This window comes from Chlamydotis macqueenii, chromosome 20 (genome assembly GCF_036417535.1).
Source record: "Chlamydotis macqueenii isolate bChlMac1 chromosome 20, bChlMac1.mat, whole genome shotgun sequence".
NCBI lineage: Eukaryota > Metazoa > Chordata > Aves > Otidiformes > Otididae > Chlamydotis > Chlamydotis macqueenii.
In genome coordinates this window covers 5,050,063-5,072,932 of record NC_141575.1, presented here as the reverse complement: position 1 = coordinate 5,072,932, position 22,870 = coordinate 5,050,063, and the positions used below count along the sequence as shown (strand labels likewise).

General features: G+C 52.2%; 2 protein-coding genes across 7 annotated transcripts in view; one reads left to right on the top strand and one right to left on the bottom strand.

Annotated features, from left to right (window-relative positions):
• The first annotated feature begins 3,515 nt into the window (after positions 1-3,515).
• On the top strand, positions 3,516-9,069 carry BARHL1 (BarH like homeobox 1). Its single transcript, XM_086764094.1, has 3 exons — positions 3,516-3,957; positions 7,113-7,335; positions 8,775-9,069. The coding sequence occupies exons 1-3, from the start codon at positions 3,516-3,518 to the stop codon at positions 9,067-9,069; spliced, it is 960 nt and encodes a 319-aa protein (XP_086620220.1).
• A 6,017-nt stretch (positions 9,070-15,086) lies between these two features.
• The window catches only part of DDX31 (DEAD-box helicase 31), a 48,712-nt gene continuing 40,928 nt past the window's right edge, over positions 15,087-22,870 (bottom strand). For 5 of the 6 annotated variants that reach the window (XM_086763609.1, XM_086763607.1, XM_086763608.1 and 2 more), the window contains one exon: positions 15,087-15,498. In XM_086763609.1, coding sequence (XP_086619735.1) covers positions 15,351-15,498 — 148 coding nt within the window. In that variant the 3' untranslated portion in view covers positions 15,087-15,350. Of the gene's footprint in view, positions 15,499-20,668; positions 20,914-22,870 lie in introns of those variants that run through there. The other variant, XM_086763612.1, reaches the window with a different exon arrangement.

Sequence of the window (22,870 nt, the reverse complement as noted above, 5' to 3'; positions counted from 1 at the left end):
ACCCCAAGCCTCCAGGAACGCCTGGGGTCAGCCCTGCCCCACAGCCCCAGGGCCAAACCCACACTGGTGACTGGTGCCAGGAGAGCCTGGCCCCGTCCATCAGCAGCTCCCAGTGAGGTGGGATGCACGGCAGGTCCCAAAGCTGTCGGAGTCCGAGAGACAACCCCAGAGTCCGACTGGGGCTTGTGGGGAAGTGACTGGAAACACAGCTGGTGTCAAGGATCTCCTCTTGTCTAGTGCATGCCCCTGTATTTGTGAACAGCAATGGTCTAGGAGATGGGGCCTGGGGGCAGATACGCACAGGGAAGGCAATGTGAGCTGCTCCATGGCCTGTACATGGGTTTTCCTACCTGTGCTGGGAGACACAGAAAAATAATTTGAACCCCACTTGTCCAGTCTCCAGTATTGTAGGGGGAACACCATATATGGGCAGAATGGGGCACATTTCTGCCTTGGGGAGTCTAGTTCCGAAACAACTTAATAATAATATTATTAATAATTTGTATTAATTAATGTCAGCCACACTGACACTAGAACACGAGTAGCAAGTGCATCTGTAGCTGCTGGGAGAAGAGTCTCTCTCCTGAGGGCCTTGGCTGGGGGTGGCACAACATACTGTCTGTTCAGAAATTAGGATTGGGCCCCCACAAACCCCCCAAAATCTTGCACAGCATCAGACAGTGGGTCTGATCTGTGGTTTGAAAGCAGGTGATTTATTCAAGAGAATTAAACACAGCAGCTGACCCACCAGCCCAAACCTGTCCCCACATGGCTGATCCGAATCCTGATTCCAAACCCACTCCCAGCCCTGCTCCCTCTTCTGGTCCCATTCCTGGTCCCAAACACAACCTCAGAGCTGGTCCTGATCCCAGTGCCAATCTCCATCCCAGATGGGGTCTACTGGTTGGACAGGGAGGCTGCCAGAGCCCAGGAGCCAACACAGTCGTGCTACAAAGAGCTGGGAAGCCCTGTTGGGATCTCTGCCCCATTTCTCACTGGGACTAGTTCCCACACATAGAATTATAGAGTGGTTTGGGTTGGAAGGGACCTTTAAAGCCCATCCAGTCCAACCCCCCTGCAAAGAGCAGGGACATCTCCAACCAGACCAGGTTGCTCAGTCCAACCTGGCCTTGAATGTTTCCAGCTCAGTTTAAAGCAAAACTTGGCCCAGCCCTGCCTGGGAAAGTGGATGCCCAAAATGGACCCCCAGCAAGACCAGGACCCTTCAGTCTGGCCCTCAGTTCCTGGCACTGGGGCAGCATCTCCATGCTGGGAGGCACAGGGCAGAGCAGCAGGGCTCCTTCACCCAGGGACAGGGAAGCACCAGCAGACCCAGCGCCGGGCGTGTTGCAGCCCCAGGGTGGGAGCAGGCTGGGACCGGGGCTGATGCTGATTTTGTCCCTGAATTTATCCTCCTATAAGGTTCTTTTGTTCCATTGCCCCCATCCCAGCCGGCCCCAAGCCTCGCAGGGCCGAGGGCAGGAGATGCTGGGGGCCCTGCCCGACAGCTGGCAGCCGGGCTCCCCGTGAGGGGGGGGATCTCCCCTCCTCGGTCGCCTCCAAGCTGCCGGCCAAGGGCTGCTTTGGAAGAGGGACAAAATGCAGCTGCCTGGCCGGGAAGGTGGCAAAGAGAGGAAATCGAATATTTGAGAAATAACCAGCGACATCGCTTTAAAGTGGCACAGCTTCGCGCACCCGGGTGTGGATATTTTTCCTCATCTTGCGGCAAAGGGGCTACACCCGGGAAAAGCTCCGAAATAAACCCTGGAGGAGGCAGGAGCCGGTCTGAGCGGGAGGAAGGTGGGAGCCCTGCCTGAGCCCGGCCCTCTCCAGCCGGGGGGATCGACAGCGGCCAAACCCCTCGACGGGGCGGGGAAGGGGGAGAAAACTTGGAAACAGGCAGGGAGGGGCATGGCGGGCAGCCCGGGCTGGGGCCGTCGGGGTTTTATTTAAACTGGGATTGAAAGCAGGAAAAAAAAAAATCCACCCCTAGCGCGGTCCCTTCCCAGTTTCACCAGTAGTTGCGGCTGCTGGGTGCTGGGAGAGCAGTTAGAGCGGCCCGGGCAGGAGGCGATGCCCGGTCCCCGCCGCTCCGGCAGCTCGGAGGGGAGCTCTCTGCTCCTTCATAACAGATTTTGAGGCGATTCAACGAAAATTGGCAGCTCCCAGGTTCGCCTCGGGACCAGAGCAGCGGCCTCTGCACTGGGGCTTTGCGGGGGATTTCGGTGTTTTTCCTTTTCTTTTTATCTTTTTTTTTTTTTAATTATTATTTTTAACGCCCAGCAAAACTTTCCATACTTGGAAGAGACCGGCCGATCGGCCAATTGCCGGGGGGGGGGGAGCAAATTGCAGCACCCCCTCGCTCCCCTCCCCTCCGCCGCTAATCACCCCATTACGAGCCCTATCAGCGGAATAATGACAGCAAAAGAAGGCAGAAACCTCCCGGAAAGCGAGGGGGCGAGGAGGGGGGGAGCCGGGCGGCAATTAATTCCCGTTAATCAAGCTGCAAGGTGTCGTCGCCGGGGAGTGACATCCCCCAAAACGCTTCGCGGCCAATGGGCGCGTTCACACGGGGAGGGGGGTGAAAGGGTGCGGAGTAAGGGGGGGTGCCGGGTCCCCGAGCCGGAGTGGCATAAGTTCATTTTTCTCCTCATTTCTCGCCCCCCCCCACCCCCGGGCGCGGCGCTCCCGCCGCTGTCCGAGGTGCTGAAGGCGCCGCCGGCTCCGGAGTGACGCCGGTTCTCCCCCCGGCGCTGTCCGAGGTGCTGGCGGGGAAGCGGGGAGCCGCGGCCCCCGACGGCTGGCCACCCCCTCCGCCCTCCCCCTCGCCCTTCCCCATCGATTTCTGGATCATTAAGTGGTTAAGGCGCTGCGAAGCTTCACTATCGATCGCTCCCTCCCCACCTCCGGCTGGGAACCCCCGGGCTGCCCCCCCCTCCACTCCCCCCCGCAGCCCCCCACCTCCGGGCAAGGGTGGGGTGGCCGGGTAAGGAGCTGGGACCCCCGGTGAGGTTGGGGTCCGTCCTCCCCCACCCCCTTGGGGGCCGATGTTTGACTCTGCCTCCCTCTCCCCCTCCCTTCTGTCTGTCTGTCTGTGCGTGCAGCTGGGCGCGATGCTGAAGACGGAGCAGCCCTGGATCTAACGCGCGGCGAGCCTTGCAGCGATTGTTGCCCGGATCCCAGCCTGAACTTTGCTCTTTTTTTTTTCCTTTTTACATTTTTTTATTTTTACGGTTTTTCTTTTAATTACCTTATTTTTTTTCTTTTTCTTCCCCCTTCTTCTTTTTCTTTTTTTCCCTTCCTTTTTTCTTTTTCTTTCCCCCTTCCTTTTTTTTTTATTTTTCTTTTTTTTCCCCCTTCCTTTTTCTTTTTCCCCTTCCTTTTTTTTTTTCATTTTCTCCCCCCCTCCCCGTTATTGTTAATTGTCATTATCAACCCGCTTCCGCCGCGCCCTCCCCGGCAATGCCCGAGTGAGCGCCGGCACCTCGCGGTGGGGCGAGGAGCGGGGGGGGGGCATGGAGGGCTCCACCGGGTTTGGGATCGACTCCATCCTGTCCCACCGAGCCAGCAGCCCGGCCGTGGCCAAGGGGGATCCGCTGATGGGTGACGGCCGGTCCCCTCTGGAGCTGAGCCCCCGCTCCGAGGGCAGCAGCGGGTGCCCCTCGCCCCGCTCGCCCGGTCTGGAGGCGGCGATGCCCAGGCCGGGCCTGGATGCCCATCTCCAGCCGGGACAAGTCTCGGCTCCCTCCCAGTCCCGGACCGTCACCTCCTCCTTCCTCATCAGAGACATCCTGGCCGACTGCAAGCCCCTGGCCGCCTGCGCCCCTTACTCCAGCACCAATGGACCTCACGGCGGGCAGGAGCCGGCGGGCAGGATCCACACTAAGGCCGGCGAGGATTTTAGGGAGAAAATGGAAAAAAACACCAGCAGCTCCTCCTCGGATTCGGAGTACAAAGGTAAGGACCGTTCACCCCGTTGGGCTTTGCTGGACCTAAAAAGCTCGGGTGGCCCCGGGCGCTCGCGGAGGAGCCGGCTCCGGTGGTGGGGAGGGTTCGTGGCACCGGTCGCCTCTGGAATGATGGAGGGGTCGGCGTCAACTTGGGAAAACTTGGGGGTTCGGGGCCGGTGGAAGGGCCTGGGGCAGTCGATGCTTCCCCAAACGCGGCCGGGGGACCCGCCAGGAAGATCCGGCTACTTCCTTCCTACCCGCGGGGAAAGCGGAGAGGAGAGCCGGGGGAGGAATTCTGCTTGGGAGAAGGGAAAAAAAAAATAAAAGAAACAATAATAAAATAATCACGGATTTGCTGAGGTATTCTGCAGTGAGAAACGAACAAGAAAGTCGGCGGGGTTTGATTCGATTTGTATTATTCCTATTATTATTAATATTATTTTGGAGATGGTTTAAAAACGAGCACGACAGACAGGGAGCCCCAGGCCGGGGGCTTCGGCTTCCCGGGGGCAGCCGGGCTGGGTGGGGGGACGGGAAGAGTACAGCGGGGCTGGGGTCGCTCCTGGCTCTCCGGGTGCTTTCACCCATCCCGCCCCCATCACCTCTCCAAAAACTTTCACCCGGGAAAAATCGTGCTGGGTGTTTGCAGCGGGAAGGCAAAGAAACTCGGCTGGAGTTGGCGGGGGAAGGGGAGGCGATGGCTCCCGAGGGGGCCCCTGGATTTGGGGGGCCGGGGGGAGGCAGGAAAAGAGGGGAGCGGGCCGAGCCCCGGCCCGGCCGGAGCCGCCGCGCTGAAGCCGGTTGATGGAGGAAAAAATATTCCCCGAAACGAGCTCCCGCAGGCGGCGGGAGGCCCGGGCACGCCGCGGGGGTTTGGGCAGGGAAGGGATCGAAACCAGCCCCGATTCCCACCTCGGCGTTTTGTTTTCGCCTCCTACACCCCTACCCTGAATTCTTGTGAATTCCTTCAGTTTTTCTCCTCTTCTCCAAAATCCCTGAGAGGTGAAAAAAGCGAGGAGGGAGGCGCAGAACCGCGGTTTTCCCACACTCCCAGAGCCGGCCAAGCCCCGACCAGGGGGATCGGTTTCGGGTGCGGGCCGGTCCCCGACCGGCGCTCAGCCCCTGCGCCCGGGCAGCCACGGCCGCGGCAAAAACCGCCGCTAAAATGGGGTGGGGGGAGAAATCCCTTAAATCGGGGGAAATCCACCGCTTAAATCGTGCGAAAACACAACTTAAATGGGGGGGAAACATAGTTTAAATGGGAGAAAAACACATAGTTTAAATGAGGGATAAACACAATTTAACAGGAGCAACATATAGCTTAAATGGGGGGAAAACAGAACTTAAATGGGGAAAAAAATACAGCTTACATGGGAAAAAACACGGCTTAAATTGGAGGAAATATATAGTTTAAATGCGAGAAAAACACAGCCTAAATTGGGGAAAAACACAGCTTAAATGGGAGAAAAATACAGCCAAAATGGGTGCAGAAATAGAACTTAAATGGGGGGGAAACCACAGCTTCAATGAAGGTAAAAACACTGCTTCAACGGGGTAGCGGGTGAAGGTCCCCAGTCCTAGCGCAATCCTTTTTTTTTTTTTTTTTTTTTTCCCCCCTACTCCTTCACTGCTTCGGAAGCGGCTTTTCCTCGGGCAAACCGCCCCGAATTCACCCCGCAAAGGAGCTGCGGGGCCAGGCCCGACCTGCAGCGGCGGCGGCAGGATTTGGCCCACGCCAAAATGCCGAAAACCCCCTAAAATACATTTTTAGTTTTTTTAATTTTTTTAATTTTTTTTTTTTTTTAAGCAAGGACCGGCGGGGGAGAGAGCCGGGGAAGCCGCAGCCGCTCCGGAGCAGGAACTTTTTAGGAGCCGGGAATCATCCCGGGGTGTCAAGGGGTGATGATTTTGCCTTTCTCGGGATGCAGGAGGCCAGATCCGATTTTTTTTCCGTGGCAAAACTCCGCAAAAACTTTGGGGCCGTTCCCGGGAGGGAGCGGGGCCGGGACCCCGGGGCGCTGCCCGCTTTTCCCCGGGAACCGGAGTCTCCGCGTTCTGCGGCTCGGCCGGAGCCCGGAGTTCTGGTTGAAGGGTTTCGCTCCCCGGTGGCTCAATTAACCGGATTATTGTCTTCCTACAGCGAGAAATCAGCTCGCGTTCGGCTACAGCCCTGTCCCCGCCAACCCCCGCTACCAGCAAATTTAGCATAAACCCCCGTAAAAAAACAAAACAAAACAAAACAAAACACAACAACAACAAAAACCCAAACAAAAAAAAAACAAAACAAAACCCACCAAACAAACCCAACGCCACCGATTTGTATAAACTGAGCCTTTTTCCCACGTAATCTCCTCCAGAAGGGTGGGGAAAGCAAACACAAACAAGGCTTTATATTTTTTCCCCCTTAATTTTTTCTCTTCGGCTGTTTCCCCGCCACCTACTAATATTTCTCAGCGTAAATTCCCGCGGCGCTCCGCCGGTGCGGATGTACCGACCGCGGTAACGAACCCCGTCTCCTTCGGCATTTTTTTTAAGAAAAATAACGGCCCGGGCAGGGGCGTGCAGAGCCCCTTCCCCAATATTTCTTTGTGAGCTCTGGAGAAAGGGGTTTTGTTCCGTGCCCCGGCAGCAGCCCCGGGAGGACGGAGGCTTCTCTGGGGAGGGGGATAAGCAGCATCACCCCAGCGACTTTCCCTTCCGAAAATGTGGGCTCGCAACTTTCATTTGGGGTTGGTTTGGGTTTGGGTTTAAAAACAAAACATAACAAAACAAAAAAAAAAAAAAAAAAGAAAGAAAAAAAAGAAAGAGAAGGAGGAAGGAAGAAGGAAAAAAAAACACCCAAGCATGGAGAAAGCTGTTGAGTTTGGGGGACTAAGCCCAGAGCAGGGTCCTGCCCCCTGGGGAAGGAGGGCTGCGGCAGATGCGGAGACTTTTCGGGACAGGAGCGGGCGGTACCCTCATACAGCCGGGCCCTGGGGCAGGGGAAAGGCCGGGCCGGGCTCGGGGACCCCGCGGGCAGCCGGGCACCAAATTTACGGGGTAGTGGAGCAAACGCGGTGCCTGAGCCCGTCTCCTCCGGGTTACGCCTGCAACGGGTCACCCCCCTCTTTGGAGGGTATTCCCCTGCCCTGACCTGGCTTCTCTTCCTCCCTCTCGACCCAGTGAAAGAAGAAGGGGACCGAGAGATCTCCAGCTCCCGGGACAGCCCCCCGGTTCGGCTGAAAAAGCCGCGCAAAGCCCGCACCGCCTTCACCGACCATCAGCTGGCTCAGCTGGAGCGCAGCTTCGAGAGGCAAAAATACCTGAGCGTACAGGACAGGATGGAGCTGGCCGCCTCCCTCAACCTCACCGACACGCAGGTGAAAACGTGGTACCAGAACAGAAGGTAAAAACGCACCCTTCCCTCCCGCCCACCGCACCGGCGGCCCATCCTGCCCCGCACCCCCAAAACCGGGCACCCTGCACCCACCCCGTCCCTCCCGGCACCGGGAAAGATGCGGTTTCCCCCCACTCCCCTTCCTGTCCCGGGAATCTTTTACCCCAAAGTCGGGACAAAAGCGACGCCAGGGCAGGGCAGTTTTTGGCGGAGGGGTTGGGGCGGGGGGGGGTGTGCAATCCGCGCCCCCAGCCCCGGCGAGGCGGGGAGGCAGGACCGGGCTTCCAGCTTAAACACAACAGCATAACACATCGGCCCATTAATAATAGATACCAATTACTGCTTTGAGCATCAATAATTAACACCCCTTACAGTAATTACACAATTATTATTATGATGAATAATTTACTGGTGGAAATAGGTTTAGCGCTTCAGCGACAAATCTGTAAAAGGGCTGGAGAAGTGATGGTTTCGGCTGATTTATCCGGACACCCCGCTCTGCGCTTCCCCGGCCATCGCCACCGCCACGAAACGCGGGATCCCCGGCCGCAGCCCCCCCCCCCCACCCCGTGTCCCCTCACCCCCCTCCCCGGTTTTAAAGACCCCTCCTCCCCCCATTTCCGTCGCCGTCTACAAAGATCCGAGATTTATCAACACTTTGGGGGAGCTATGGGGCGGTGGGAGCTGGGAGCTCACCACCCCCCTCCCCCAAATCCCTCCCACCGGGCCGGTGCCCCCAGCCTGCACCGGAGCGAGGTGCCGGGGCTTCTTCACTCCATCCGCACACAAATAATGCGTATATAATGCGTATATATCAAAATACACATACATATACGCCGCAAACGAATGCCCCGGGACGCTGCCCCAAGTGTGTCCGCCCGTAGGACCCCCGCAGCCCAGGGAAGGGGTCGTGGGGCCCCAGGAGGTGGAGCGGGTGGAGGATCCATACGCAGCTCGTAACCTGCAATTTGGAATTTGCACCCCAGGAAGGGACTGAAACGTTGGTCGCGGGTTTTATATCGCAGGGATTTGCGCCTGGCCAGGGGATCCCAGCCGGGCTGCGGCTCCGGTGCCTCCGAGGAGGCTCTGTGAGAAGCGGGGACAACAGGTCTCCTCGCCCCGTTAATGGGGTCTATGTCTCCCCCCGCAGTGGGCTGGTCTCATCCCATTCCACCCCATCCCATCTCATCCCACTCCATCCCATCCAACCCTATCCCATCTCACTCCATACCGTTCTACTCCATCCCATCCCACCCCACCCCATCCCTGCCGTACAGGGGGTCCAGCCCCGGCAGCCATCGGCGGGGAGCTGGGATGCGCAAGGAGAGCAAAGAACAAGCCAGGGAGGGGGGAAAAAAAAAACGGGGAAAGGGGTAAAAAGAATCTGGGAGCGGCTTTTGGAGCATCACTCCCTCCTTGACCCCCTCTCTCCACTTCTCCCCCCCCAGGACCAAGTGGAAGAGGCAGACAGCGGTGGGCCTGGAGCTGCTGGCCGAGGCGGGCAACTACTCCGCTCTCCAGAGGATGTTCCCCTCGCCCTACTTCTACCCGCAGAGTTTGGTCTCCAACCTGGACCCAGGCGCCGCTCTCTACCTGTACCGGGGACCCAGCGCCCCCCCTCCCGCCCTCCAGAGACCCTTGGTGCCCCGCATCCTCATCCACGGACTGCAGGGGGGCAGCGAGCCCCCCCCGCCCCTGCCCCCGCTGCCCGGCGTCCTGCCCCGGGCCGCGCAGCCCCGGTGAGCCCCGGCCCCACCGGTATCCCCCCAACCTCGGGCCGGGGGGGGGCTGAGGGGACCACCCCAACTCTGGGGCCGCGAGCAAGCGACAGACTCCCGCCTATCCCCAAATATATATATATATATATACATAAAACCTCCCCCCCTCCTTTTTTTTTTAAATATATATAAAGGATGCAAGGGGCAAGGGCAGGTTTGGCAGGACGGAGAGCTGGCAGAACTGCATCCCCCCAGAATTTTTGCGGCTCCCCTCCCCGCGTGGGATCGCACCGGGAGCAGGGGTCGGCTGCTCCGAGGCGGGGGCTTCGCCTCTCTTCCCCCTGCCCAGGATCCGCCGGGGGGGAGGGGGGGCGGGCCGAGCCCCGGACGGCTCCGGAGAGCCCCCTCCCCACCTTCCCCGGGGCACCGACCCCGCCGCCGGAAAGGGCCGGGGGTGGGGGGATCTCGGGCCGCCGCAGCGAGACTTTAGGGCGTCCCTAACTAAAAAAATAAAAATACAATAAATAAATAAAAACAGACAAACAAACAAACAAAAAAAAAAAGCGGCGAAATGTAAATACGGTGCGCAAAATGTATATGAATTATTTATTTGTGAACCCTGAGGGCGTATTTGTGTAAGTGATTCTTGTCAGTCTGTACCCCGGGGCCGGCCCGGCCGGGGCGGGGGGGGGGGGCTTCGGGGCGCCGCTCCCGCTCCCCCCCTCCCTACCCACCCCCCCCCTTTTTTAAATGTGGAAATAAAAACTTCTTTACAAACAAACGGCTCTCGCCTCCGCCGGCCCCTTTCTTCCCCCTCCTGCTTGTTTGCTTTGCCGGAAAAAAAGCGAAGGGGAGTTTTCCCACCTCCCGTCGCAGGCGGCCGCAGGGACCCCCCCCCTCGGGGCTCGGTCCCTCCGCCACCCAGGGCTCGTGTCCCCACCGGCCCCAGTGCCGCTATGCGGGACCGGTCGCTCCGCCGCGGGGCTGGGGGCGGCGGGGACCGGGGTTGGGGGAGCCGGGGCGCGGGGCCGGTGCAGCGACGCTGGTGAATTATTAACGCTCATCTTAAGTGTATAATTGCCCTAAGTGCTTTAAATGATCGCTTTGGAAAATGGATTGTTTCCACCCTTTACAAGTGTCGCTCATCCGGCCGCGGCCGCCGAGCCCGGCAGCTGCTCCCCGGGACAGCCGGGCAGCGACCGGCTCGGGGGGCGACAGATGGGCTGCGGGTCCAGAAAGCGGTCCCCCGCTCCCCCCGGCCCCCCTCCTGCTCCCCCTACCCCGGCACCCACCCTAAAGCTCCCAGCTCCCCGGGTGCCCCAGCCCGGTGCCCCCGGTTCCATCCCGGGAGCTTTGCCCCGGTCCCCCCGGGGTTGTAGGGGGGGGTGTTGGGGAGGCGGGGCGGGGGGGGGGGTATTGTCGGCTCGGCCAAATGCACAGCCACGCCTGGAGGGGAGAGGCCCCGGCTTTTGTGGAGCTGTTATTTTGCATGTGAATGGGGGAGTTTGGTAAATCCCCGGGTCCCGGCTGGGGCGAGGAGGAGGAGGAGGAGGAAGGGGGGTCGCTCCCAGCTCGGGGTTAATGAAGTGGGAAAGGAGTCTTTCAGGGAGGCCTGCAAACAACCCCACTCCCCGGGCAACAAACCCCCGTCCCAAATCCTACATGGATTGACTTAAACCCAGGGGATAAGTGCTTTAAATTAATCTCATTGAATAAGAATGAGGCCAAACAAAACTCTTTAAAATCATATTAAAAATCTATCAAAGGACAACTTGCAGTGGGTGTGCTTTTCATTTTGTGAGCCCAAAGGCAAGGAGCACACAGCAACCTTCCTTCCATTTACACAGCAGGAATGCGAATCAAAGACATTCTCCAATATCTAATTGTCCTTGTAGCCGTAGCAGATTCCTCCTCTTAGATTAATGAAGTACAAGGCTTCGTTACACGTTTGTAATTGCGATATTTAAATTTGCCATTTCACATCTGGAAGAAGCTGGAAACTCCCCTGTAACAACGGGTCTGAGCCAGTGCCGGAGCAGTGACAGGGTCCGGTTTGTGCTACGCGGATGGTACAGAGAAAATGGGGCAGAGCCCGGAGGAAATCTCCGCTCTGGGAAGGGGGAATGGCCGTGCTGGGTCTGGCTGGGAAGGAAAGAGAGCAGAGGGGAAGCGAGGGCTGGAGCCGTCTCCTCCAGGGAGATCTCAAGCGAGGCAAGCTTCAAAACAAATCAGTTTAGGGATGACACCACAGGCTGTAGGCTCTCGGCAGAATGCAACCGCGCTTGCCACATCTTGCGCAGGAGGATCTCAGCAGCCTCAAAAGCTGCTGAAGGAGCAGCCTCACCTCCAGCTCGTGCACAGGTACTGAGATGGGACCCCGCTCTCCAATAGCGAAACCCACCAGCACTGGTCCTGCACCTACAGCAGCACCAGAAAAGGCTGGAAACTGCTCATTTCCAGAGGCCGGTACAAGGCGGGTGTGACCTTGGCAGGTCCTCAAGGGTGGGACAGGCTGCGCTGGGTTGAGATCAGATGAAACAGTAAGAATAGCATTCCCATTAAGGAAACCCTTGGAGTATTGCACCAGTTCTGCTCCACTGATTTCTCCTGGGGTACAGAGACCCCAACAGACAGGTTGGTTTCTGTCAGCTCCAGACTCCAGATCCAAGACACAAACCAGTTAGAACTGCAGGCTTGCCAGGACCAGACTCAACCCTGGCTCTCAGACCCCTTCTGGGCATTTACCCAGCCCGAGGGCCATCTTCCTCCCCTCCCGGCACAGCTTTAACCAGGACCACCACCCCGGGAACAGACAAAGAACGAAAGCTGCTCCTCTGAACATGCCAAGACACACAAATTCAATGAGATCAGCAGAACTGTTTCTAGCTGGTTGGTTTCATTTTACGGTTTCATCCGAACACCAAAATTATACCAGAATGGAAAGCCTCAGCTGGTGCTTTTCCTGTCCTCTCCTCAGGCTTATTGAGAAAATAAATTGTTGAGAACTGGGAAGGTCTGCTGCCTTCTGTCCCGCTCAGTTACAGGTACTACTCAGTGGTGGGGCACCAGTGCTAAGGTGTCTTGTGTTTGACCTAGGCACTGAAAATGAGTGTTCAGCTGTGACTCTCCTGCCACAGCGACCTCCTTGCTTTTACCTATCCCAGATCCTCAAAGTGTAAACTCAACGTGTTCCAGCTGCAGGGGAGAGGAGGATACAGACTCCTATTACCGGCAAAGGACACGGAGCCAGAAAAGAGCAGAGAAAAGGCGCAAGAGCATCTCCTGGGAGAGATGCAGGGCTCCAGGCGCGAGAGCAGGGAGTGGAGGAGTAGCAAGGAAGGCACACTCCAACCCAGTCCAGGTCTGACTCAGAGGTAGCTTTATATAAAAGCTCCATAGTGCCATTATTTCAAGACCAAATGCAGAAACTTCAAGCTGCAGGGCAGCAAGGCCTCTACCATTCACCACAATTAAGACAAAAAAGCAAACCTGAGCAAAGCCAACGCTGGTGCCGTCAAACAAAGCCGCAGTTTCACCGAACACTGCCAAGAGCCGATCTGCACAGGCAGCCCCCAGCCAGCCAAGACCCCCGCGACACACACCACGTACCTCAGAGCAGGAGGGGACAAATTCAGGAGCAGTTCAGAGCAACGTCCACCTGCTTCATGCCAGGGATGTGCCAAGGGAACCCACCATGACCCTCAGCAGCTTCTCCAGCATTCAGGTGCTCAAGCAACGCGGGAGCCCCTGCACCAGCACCCTGCTCCCACAGCAGCTGATGGAGCTCAGCTTGGCCACCCCTGCTCCACAGCAAGTACCACACCCTGCCCTGCCTCGATGAACACATGCTTTGAGTTGAGTACAAATTAACTCCAAACCTACCAGGTTCTTCCTGAATTGAGTGATGCACAAGGATAAAGCCAGCTCAGAGCCCACCTAGAGCTGCCAAAGTGTAAATAACAGCAGAATTTGGTTCCTGCTGACCCCGCTACAATTCAACCACATTTTGCAGGTAGGCCTTCAAGTTTATTAAGAGCAAACTTAGCTTCAGGTGTGTGTGTGCACTTAACTATTTCTCTTTCTTAACAATCTCCTCCTCCTGCGACTAATCCAGAGCTACCTGCTAAAAGACAAAGCTGAAAAAGGCATTCTAATTTTTTTTTACATCACATTATCCATCCTGTTTGTAATGCTACATGCCCAGTGAATAGACAGCAATGAGAGTTCCTGATGTCTCACAGATGTGCTGCTGGCCTTTATTCCTATTATTATGAATTTGCCAATAGCCCCTATTAATTCATACGTGACAGTCAGTCAGGAGAAGGTCATATATTTTCCCCTCACGCACAAGATTGGTTCTTCCCAAACTTACACTCTCTGCATCACTCTCTCTGAGTCATTTTCATCCTCAGGGGTTTCTTTTCTCTTTGACATTTGCCTTAAACCCAATTGCTCTTCCAAACAGTACTCGTGACAAAATCAGATGGGCTTTGTTGTTATTCTATCTTAATCTAATAAATTCCAGTAACTTCACTCTCCCTGCAAAAACATGGCTAATTTTATACTGGAGCCTTTTGAACATCTTTCTAAAGTGTTCAAAAAAGTACCAGAGTAAAACCAGCATGTTTGGTAATTGGCTGGGAGGAAAGAAAAACCATTTTGGTTCTCAAAACTTACATTCATTTCAGAAATTAAACAGTTTTGGGCTATTTGCTTCCCTCCTACAGTCCTCAGTATGACTCACTACATCCCAAAGTAGGTGCCCTCAATTCTGTATTCACAAAGTGGGTATCATTTTCATCTGGTTATTCTCCCTTTGCAGTACTTTTTCTCTTCCAGCACCTGGAATTGCCACTGGATTTGAGCACTTTCTGGTCCTGCGCTAAACAACGTGCCTGGCTTGGGCCACGGGCGGGCTGCTCTTTCTCATCTCTTTCCTCAAGGAAGATGCAGGCATCGGCAAGTTGTGTTTTGGTAGGGTTTTGCGCTGTTTTTCAACGTGTACTGCTTGGCGCTTGTGTTATAGGAGGTGCTGGAAGAAACACAGTGAGGAAGACAGCAAGAGGAAGGGGGGTGCTCGTCCGTAGGTGCTGCGGGAGTTTGTCCGTCTCCCACAGGCCTTGGGGAGCACCCTTTCTCCCCCCACGGCTCGCCAACTCAAAGGGGAGATTTGTCACGGACTTCACTAGAGCTCAGGCTCCATTTCACACACTGGGTAATGGCAAGTGAGCGCCAGCCTTGGCACATTTGGGGCCATAGTGAAACCCTTTTCTCAGCAGTCCCAATTCTCCGATAAAGAAAAACAAGAAAAAAGGTAAACTGGAAAAGCAAGAATCGAAATCCATTAGCTTGGGACGTACGCAAAAAAAAAAGCCTATCCAAAGCAGAGAGAGCCTTGAAAGCTCGGGTTACTACTGGCAAGTGTTAGCAAGAGTCTGCAAAGGCTTTAATGTTCAGAAAGGTGAGACATTTCATACACACTCTGCGTTACGTAATTAGGTGTGACAATACGCTGCAGGCAAGGAGAAGTTTGGAGACTGCTGGATTCCATGCTGCCTCCTTCCCACAGTGACAACCGTTTGTTCCCAAACTCGGGAGTTTTGACATGAAGTTTTGTGCCCATGAGCTCTGCCCCAAAGGGACCATGTGTCATTACAGCGAAGAGCTCTTCACAATCCCACCACTTTACTGAAATTGGGGAGACGCCTTGTAAGTGGCAATACCTGACTAACGACTGGTGTCCAGGGGCAGTCCTTGCCCCAGCGCACACAGGACAGGAGAGAAGGCGGCAGCACTGTGGCTGTGTTACCCAAGGCAGGAGCAGCAATGTCCCCTGTGTAATGACACGGGAAACGGCAGCCACCCCTCTCCTCTTAAACGTGCTCCTGGAGCACCTCCTCTGCCACTACTGTTTAGCTGGTTAAAATAAGCAAGCAAGCAAAGTGTGGAGTGCTTCTACAGGTCTTTAAACAGGAAAGCATCTCCTGTCTGGTACACTTGTCTCACTTTCATGTTACACAGACATCACATTTCTCTGAAAACCATATTTAAGCTTTTTATTTTTCTTGCAAAAACCACCTTAGAAACATGGTGTATCTTCAGGAAGCCACATTCAATTGCAGCAGTGCAAGAGGACACGCTTGGATTCGATTCCATTTGGACCTATGGAATGACGGGGAGGAGGCCAAGACCCCTCCCATATTCGCCTGATAAATTGAAACGCTCCTCGGTTGATTTGGCAGGTCACCCTGACCCCGGCTGAAGCGCTCCAGCAGGTTTTGCAGCCAGTGACTGGAAGGTCCTGGCTTATGTTGGAATCTGCTGGTTGCCAGGTTTTCTCTGTTTTTTCCTCTTCTTGACCTTGGATACACCAGTGTCCATCCCACTGGAATATTCAGACCGCAAGATCTCAGCAAGGCGATGTTTGCCGTGGGTCTTCTTGAGAAGGTCAGACCTGGGCAGAGGGAAGAGAATAGGAATTAGATTTCCTTCTCTCTGAGATGCTGCTAGGTGGGTTACTTATTTTACAGCTGTGGAAAGTGACATTTGCGCATTAGCAGAAGAACAGCTTCCTCTTCTTGAGGCTTGATTTGAAATTCTGTCTCATGCAAAATTAGATATTGTTGTGACAGGTTTTCACAAAGGTGGCAAAATATCATGGCGTTTTTAAAAGCAAGCCTTTGTTCTGTACAAATGCTCTTGCAGGGGTGGCGGGGAGAAGGAGGGAAGGTTGTGCGCTGAAGGCTGATGAATTAGGTGACACAGCAGTTTGAAAATTATAATATTAATAAAAAAAACCTAACAGTCTTAAGACATTGAACAATAGAAACATTTTATAAACAGAGCTTAAATCCAGAGCTTGAAAATACAAAAAACCCCAAACAAACAAGTGAAAAAAAAAAAAAAAAAAGGCAGGAGTCTAAACCCAACAGGCTCTTTTCTTGCAGTGTCCTGCAGACATCACAAGCACCTTACAGCCTCCCTCTCCAGAGACCGGCTTTTACAAAGGTAGCTGCATTCTGCCCAACCACTAACCTCCATCATGGATCTCCCTGTAGCCCTAAACTGCCAGCTATAAATATAAAAAACCCACTCAGCATTTTTCCACCACAAGTTCTGCCACTGTCCTGCTCTGTGACCTTGGGCAAATCTCGTCCTCGTTGCTACTATCACCCTCGCTTCTCTGTTTAAACTGCAACCTCTTCAGTGCAGGACCCGTCATTTCCTACCATATTCCCGTGGTCCTGGGTACAACGGGTTATCCACAGCTACTGGTGTCTGCACATCCCACTCTCCTCTTTATTATAAAAACCAGTAACAGATCCCAAAATATTCCCAAGAAGTGAACAGAAATCTCTCTCTCCCTCTAAAGACGATGAGGGAGTTGAACAGAAGCCCCACATCCACGCCATTGTGCGTTTATACATGGACCTCAGGAGCCCTGAAGGTCGCAGCCTTACAGCACTGCATCTCACAGTTCCTTCAGGTGTCCAGAACTGTGATGGAGATCACAGGAGAAGGAAGCATTTTTGGCTGCAGCAACAGATCAATCCATTCATTAGGCCAAACATACACAGAAGGAAAGGGAAGCAAACTCTTGGCTGTCTTGGGTATTTGCTTGCCCCCTTTTCCACAGCCTGTTTTCCATCCCTGTGCAGGTTCATGGCTGGAGCAGGTTTGGAAGGCTGGATCAGAATGATAAGAAGGATGGTGTCATGATTACCACTGAAAGACAGTTTTCTCTAGAAGAGAAAGCCTAGAAGACACAGGCAAGAAGACTGCTACCTTCTGTGTCGTCTCCATTCTCATGCTAATTAAACACTGGAGCTCTGTGTTGGCAGAAGGGCTGGAGACTGGACATACGGGAGAAACAAGACATACAGCCACCACCTTCTTTGAACCCATAGAAACTAAGGCAAAAAGACAGAATCACCTCAAAAGCAACCATACAGCTAACGAAGCAAACGTGCTGTTGGTAAAGCCGTACCTGCAGCACCTCCACAGCAGATGTGCCTTGCCAAACTGCCTTCCTGAACGCACACGCCGCAGCAGCACACAGGGATGCTCGTGGGCGCACGCACAGCGCCAGGCCAAGGTACGCCCTCAACCAGCCCAGCTCTCCCACAAAAACTTCGTAGTGCAGCTGTATCCTCTGCTCAGCCCCCTCCATCACTTGATAAAGTTTCTATTTGACACTTTTGTTCTGTCTCCAAGCCTTTACTACAGTAATTTGAGGGTTACCAAGCAACAGACCAGTTTACTTAACAACAGGGAACTATCTGCTGCAAAAGGACAAGTAATCCACCAGTAGCTGCCAGGCTGAGTTTCAGCTCAGCAGGGAGGTTGTCCAACACTTTATTATCAATCAGGTGAAATCATTGCCCAATTAGTAAATCAATACCCCCTGCTGTGGTGATCAGCTGTACACAGAGAAGCAAGGATGCAGGGAAAAGGGAGGTTTCTCCCTCTAACCAGGGCCACAAAAATCAATGGAGCTGTGCTGTGGAACCTCTGCTCATCACTGACAGAAAAGCAGCTGTCAAGGCCCAGTTTAACCACGAGATGGAAGAGCCACAGGCAACAGCAGCACTCTGCAGTGACAGAAAAACTGCACCAGGTCAGGATCCCTGGCCAGATTCTGATTCCTCTTGTTAACCTGTAAATTCCCCTCTCTGCTCAACTGGTGAAGGTCTCTAGGGCTCCGCCAGAGCAGTCAAGGTAACACTGGCGAGAAAAGGTGTGCTGTGGTTATGAGACAAAGCCCAAGAGAACAGAGCAAAGCCTTGACACCCTCTGAGCATCCTTGGGCAAAGTATTTAATCTCTTTGGCCTTTGTGTCCATTCTCCCACCTCATAACCCAGAATGACTGCATTTTCTCTGTTGCAAAAGGCTTGAGTGATGGTAATTTAAAGAGAGCTGTGCGGTGGTATTGGGTATTGTGGCAAAAAGCTTCCCAGAACGGGAAAATGTAAATGTAAGATGTATTTGCAAGACTGACAGAACCCATGTTCCCATCACTGGATAAACACATGGATTGTCAGCATCTTTTTCTGCAATCTCACTCCTAGATATGGCACTTTACTGAGCCCTAATGAGAACACATCATGTTGACAATGGGCAGAGAAATCTCTAGCCCTTTAAATCCCTCCCTCCAAACACCACAGTCAGTTTTGTGCAGGGAACTACAAAACAGTGCAACTAAGGGGAACTTGCAGGAGAAAAAAGGTTCACTAACGACTGACCCATCCCAGTGTGCTACAGTCCAAGATTTCAGCAGGGCTGAAAGCAGAAAGGCATGTTCAAATGGATGAGAAAATAGCCACTTTTATCAGCTGGGGGAAAATGAGACTGGAATAGAGAAGTCATAACTCAGAAAATGAAACAGCCCCAACACACAAGTTAGGAAGAGCCTGTCCCTGAACACAAGCTATCTGACTTCTCTGCGTTACTGTCCAGCACACGGGGCGTAGAGTGCTGTGACATATTGGCTGCCAGGCAGAAGCACCGCTGGACTACCGCTCCTTTACGCTAGATATGGGGTATCAGGACTCCCATAACAGACAGACAAGAATGGGTAAGTAGTAAGAGGAGCCAACAGAGACGAGTTAGTACCACCTTCTGACTTCAGGTGGGGACACATCATCTCTTCATTTGCAAGGCTTAACTCTGGGCCCAACCACTGCTTTGGGCTTTATGTTCCAGGTATAGGGCAAAAGCCAGATCACTCCAAGATCTATCTCATCACTCATTATCGAGGGGAGAGAAAGGTACTTTGCACAGTGAAGAAGGGAAGGCAGAGGGCCTAGTAAAAGCCTCCTTTTCCAGACCCTTGACTCTCAACTCTTTGCTTTGCTCAAGAATATCAGAAAAGATTCAACACAAATCTATTTTCACATCATGAAAAAAAAAAAAAACCAAAAGCCCAAACAGGTGAATGCAGCTTAGATGATGAGCCTGCAACATGCTCAGTTTCTGACTTCTACACACCTTGTGGGTGACTGATGGCTTTGCAAGCTCTGAAGACACCATCCGCTGAATTCCACAATCACTAACAACAAGATGGTAGACTATACTACAGAAATTTAAAAAAAAAAGAAAAGAAAAAAAAGACAAGTATACTGAACAAAGCTTTGAGGATGTTCAACAAAGCTGAGATCCCGCAGTCAGCTCCAAGGCTCAAACAGAAGAGGAAGAAAAGTGTACACAAACTGTTCTGTTTCTATTTGACGTGCCATTTATGTCCCAAGCATTACTGATAAGATCATAAGTATGATCATGTTCCACCATCTGATTTAATCAGACTGAATTTGTTATGATATGCAAACCAGGATTCCAGATGTGGAGACTCTCAAACATTCAGGCGTGAAAGGACCAAGTGACAATGGAAAGAAAAGGAAATGAGTATCTGACACCATTTTTCATTTTCATCCCAAAATTCTAACACGTATGTTTCATTGACACATCTGCTTCATTAGAGATCTGAATTGCAAGCTGACCTCCGAGCCAAAAACTCCTACATGCCAGAGCAGTGGTACACATACATGCGTGGTTTCTTGGACATCACTCGATGTCTCCGAAGATGCTTCTGCTAGTCTTTTTACCTAAACGGTGAGTGAGTTTGTTCGTAGAGATGTCTCCTTCCACTTGGTTGGCACTGCTGTTTGTTCCTTTGTCTTGAGCTGTGTGAAATGCTGGTGCAATGCAGTGCAGCAAGTGTAGTGACCTTTAACCAGCTTGCAGCATCTGCAGCGACCAAAGGCTCTCCAATCGCTCCAGCTGAGGGAGAAGGAGCATAAAGTTCTGACATACAGTCCCAGAACTCACGGTGTGTCTTTGGAGGAGACAGGAGTAGGCTGTTTCATTTATCAGAAAACATTTCAACATGGATTGCACTATCAATCTGCCTGACAGCATCTCCAACAGCTCTTTGAAACTGTGCCAGCAACAGAGCTGGGTTACCTCTGTGCCAAGGCTGCTGCAACACCTGCTTCTTCTACTTACAGTGTTGGATGAACCATCTGCAGCCAACGCAACCCTGTTTGGGTTGGTTTTTCTGTTGTTGCTTTTTGTGGAGTAGGGGCAAGAAATTCATCAGAAATCCTACCCTGCTCTCGACAAGTAAACAGATGGCCTAGGTACTCTGTTACCAGCCGATGCAAATGCTAGCTTGAGAAGATCAAGGAAAATTACGACCCAGTCAGACTGAGCATCAAGTGCTGTTCCAGAACAGTCAAAGCAGAGCAGTCTTCACGCCAAGACATGCTGAACAGTAAAGCTCACCTTACACCTACTGAAGCCAACTGTATTTCAGCTACACAGAAAGAGACAAACCCCCACAGCTTCACTGTCACTACTATCCCTTGGTCTTCACCCTATGGAGAAAGGATGAAAGCACTACTGGGAGGCCTGGAACCTCCCAGGATTCTTGCCTCTGTCAGGCTCTTTCTCAGCCTAAAGGACAGAGTATGTTTCAATTAGAAAGAGCTGATAATTTTTTTTTGGTGCGTACCACGCACAGAGGTTTTTTCAGCACTATTACCTTGCTCAAAGATGGAGCAAAGGCTCTGTGCTGTGGCGAACAGGACAGTAATAAAGCGCACACTGTATGCACATAGCAATCAGATGGATTTTACAATTATTAAAGTTTAATTTCATAACAAGACTTTTTGAAACATCATGATGTGGTAAGCAGGACTCATCCGTGCCCCTGGACTGCCTTCATGAAGAGCGACAGTGATGTTTCCTTTCACAGCAGCCATGTCTCATTCTAATTTTCAGATCTGTTTCCACTCCAGTGCATGAACCTACACTCTTACCTGAGCTCCAGCCTGGCTTTCTAGAGCAGACTGCCGAAACCAAGTGAAATTCCTAGTGGGCAGAATTAGTCAAAATGCAAGTTTGGAATTAAGTGATACGAGGAACGCTGCAAATGGCATGTAAAAACTGGCAGGCAAATTGCTTCTCATGATTAGACAATTGCTGTGCAGGGAGACCCAGCTGCAGCCTCGATTCGCAAGCCCTGTCAATGGAAGCGTTAATCTTTCCAAAACTGCCAATGCCAAGACATTCAAAAGTGGAATCAAGGATATGAGGTAGGGGAGAAGGCAAAAGGCTACTAGCTTTCACCCAGACTGCTTCCCCAGCCACGCAGAGGAGGACACACAGGGTTACAAGGCAGATTTCCCAGCCGGAGTCTAATTCTGTCTGACCGCTAACACTGAAGAATGAATTCACACAATAATCTCGCAGCCAAAACCTTAAGGGCACGATGATATCAATATTCAGAGCAACGGCAGTGTAATAGTGATGTAAATCAATCTCATCAAACAGAAGCATCCTGGACACCTTTTCTTGATCCCATTTTAGTTATGGGTTGGACTTAAACTCTGAAGTATGGGGGGGGTTTCACCTCAGTTTTTACACTCATTTTTTGCGTATGCTGTAGCAACTGGGAATATATCGTATACTTTATTCATATGTATTGGTACTCATATGTAAATTGAAACTTTCTGAGCATTTCTGGTGTCAGCGACATCCTGTAGCAATGAGTTCCACAGAATCGATCAAATGTAAAGATTTATCTCTCTCCTTGTAAGGGGATCAATTCACAAACAAGGCAAATTAAGTTGCAACTGCTCTTTACAGTGAAACCCTTTGGGGACATACACCAGTCTTCCAGAGTTCAAAAGGCGAAAACAGACCATCAGTTGCCACAGAATCCCATAAAACCCCACTGATCCAAAATGCTAAAGATTGAGTGGCACTGGGATGCTTGGTGGAATGGCAATAGGCCTTTGGCATCTGCATTGTGAAAGAGTCAAAAGACATGTCTATCTGGCATGTCAGCTACTTCCTGTGCATGCTGCTTCTCTGCAGTCAGCGAAAGACAGTTAATCCCTCAATGGAAGTGGGATCAGCTTCCTTGCACCTACCCTTCAGTAAAACCATGAGCCCAGACACTTACTAAGCTGATGTACTGTAACTTAATACACAGTATCTGGTTCGTGTGCTCATCTCTTACCTAAACACAGCCTTTCAACCTTCAAAAAACATCATGAGCAATTATTTTGCCATCTTCAGATCGAGTTTTGCAAAAACCACTACAGCTAAGTTGGTTTGCCCAGAGAGGTTGTTTTTTTTTTTTTTTTAAAGTTTTATACATGCATTCACGTATAAAGGGGCTGCTTCCACATTTCAGCACTGAACCATCACACACCTGGCTGCTCCATTTTCCTGTCTCACCTTCCCCAAGCAGGGTCTCTAAGGAGGTGCTAAGCACAAAAGAAGACTTCAAAAGAAATGAAAAGTTTTCTTTGTCCTCTTCAGGAAACATTTAATAATTGCCTTTACCCCACTTTCAACCTGGACTGACTGCTCTTTATTCTCTGGGCAGGTGCTGAGAGACAAGGCTTTAATGAGCAGTCTGATTAAAAACAAGTATCGGATGTTTGGAGACAACGTGTAATACGACAACCAACACTCATGGTATCACGTGAGAAATAGAATTAAAAAGATTGTTTGGTGACTATGCTGTTATCGTTTCAAGCCTTGCATTTCACAATTAAAAAACATTTGTCTTCTAAACAGCAGGCTACATTCCGCTTTCTGCTTTGTCAGTGTGAAATCAAAAGCAATTCTCTGTAAGTTAATAGCACTGTCTTGAATTTATGCCAGTGGAGACTGAATTTGAATCTATATTCACCTTCTCTAAACTATCCCATAAATACTAATACATCTTCTCTCTTTGTCTTTTTTTAAGCACACACAGAGAAAGCCGATTAGAAACAAGTTTCACAGGCAAGAACAATTGTTGCACATCACAACT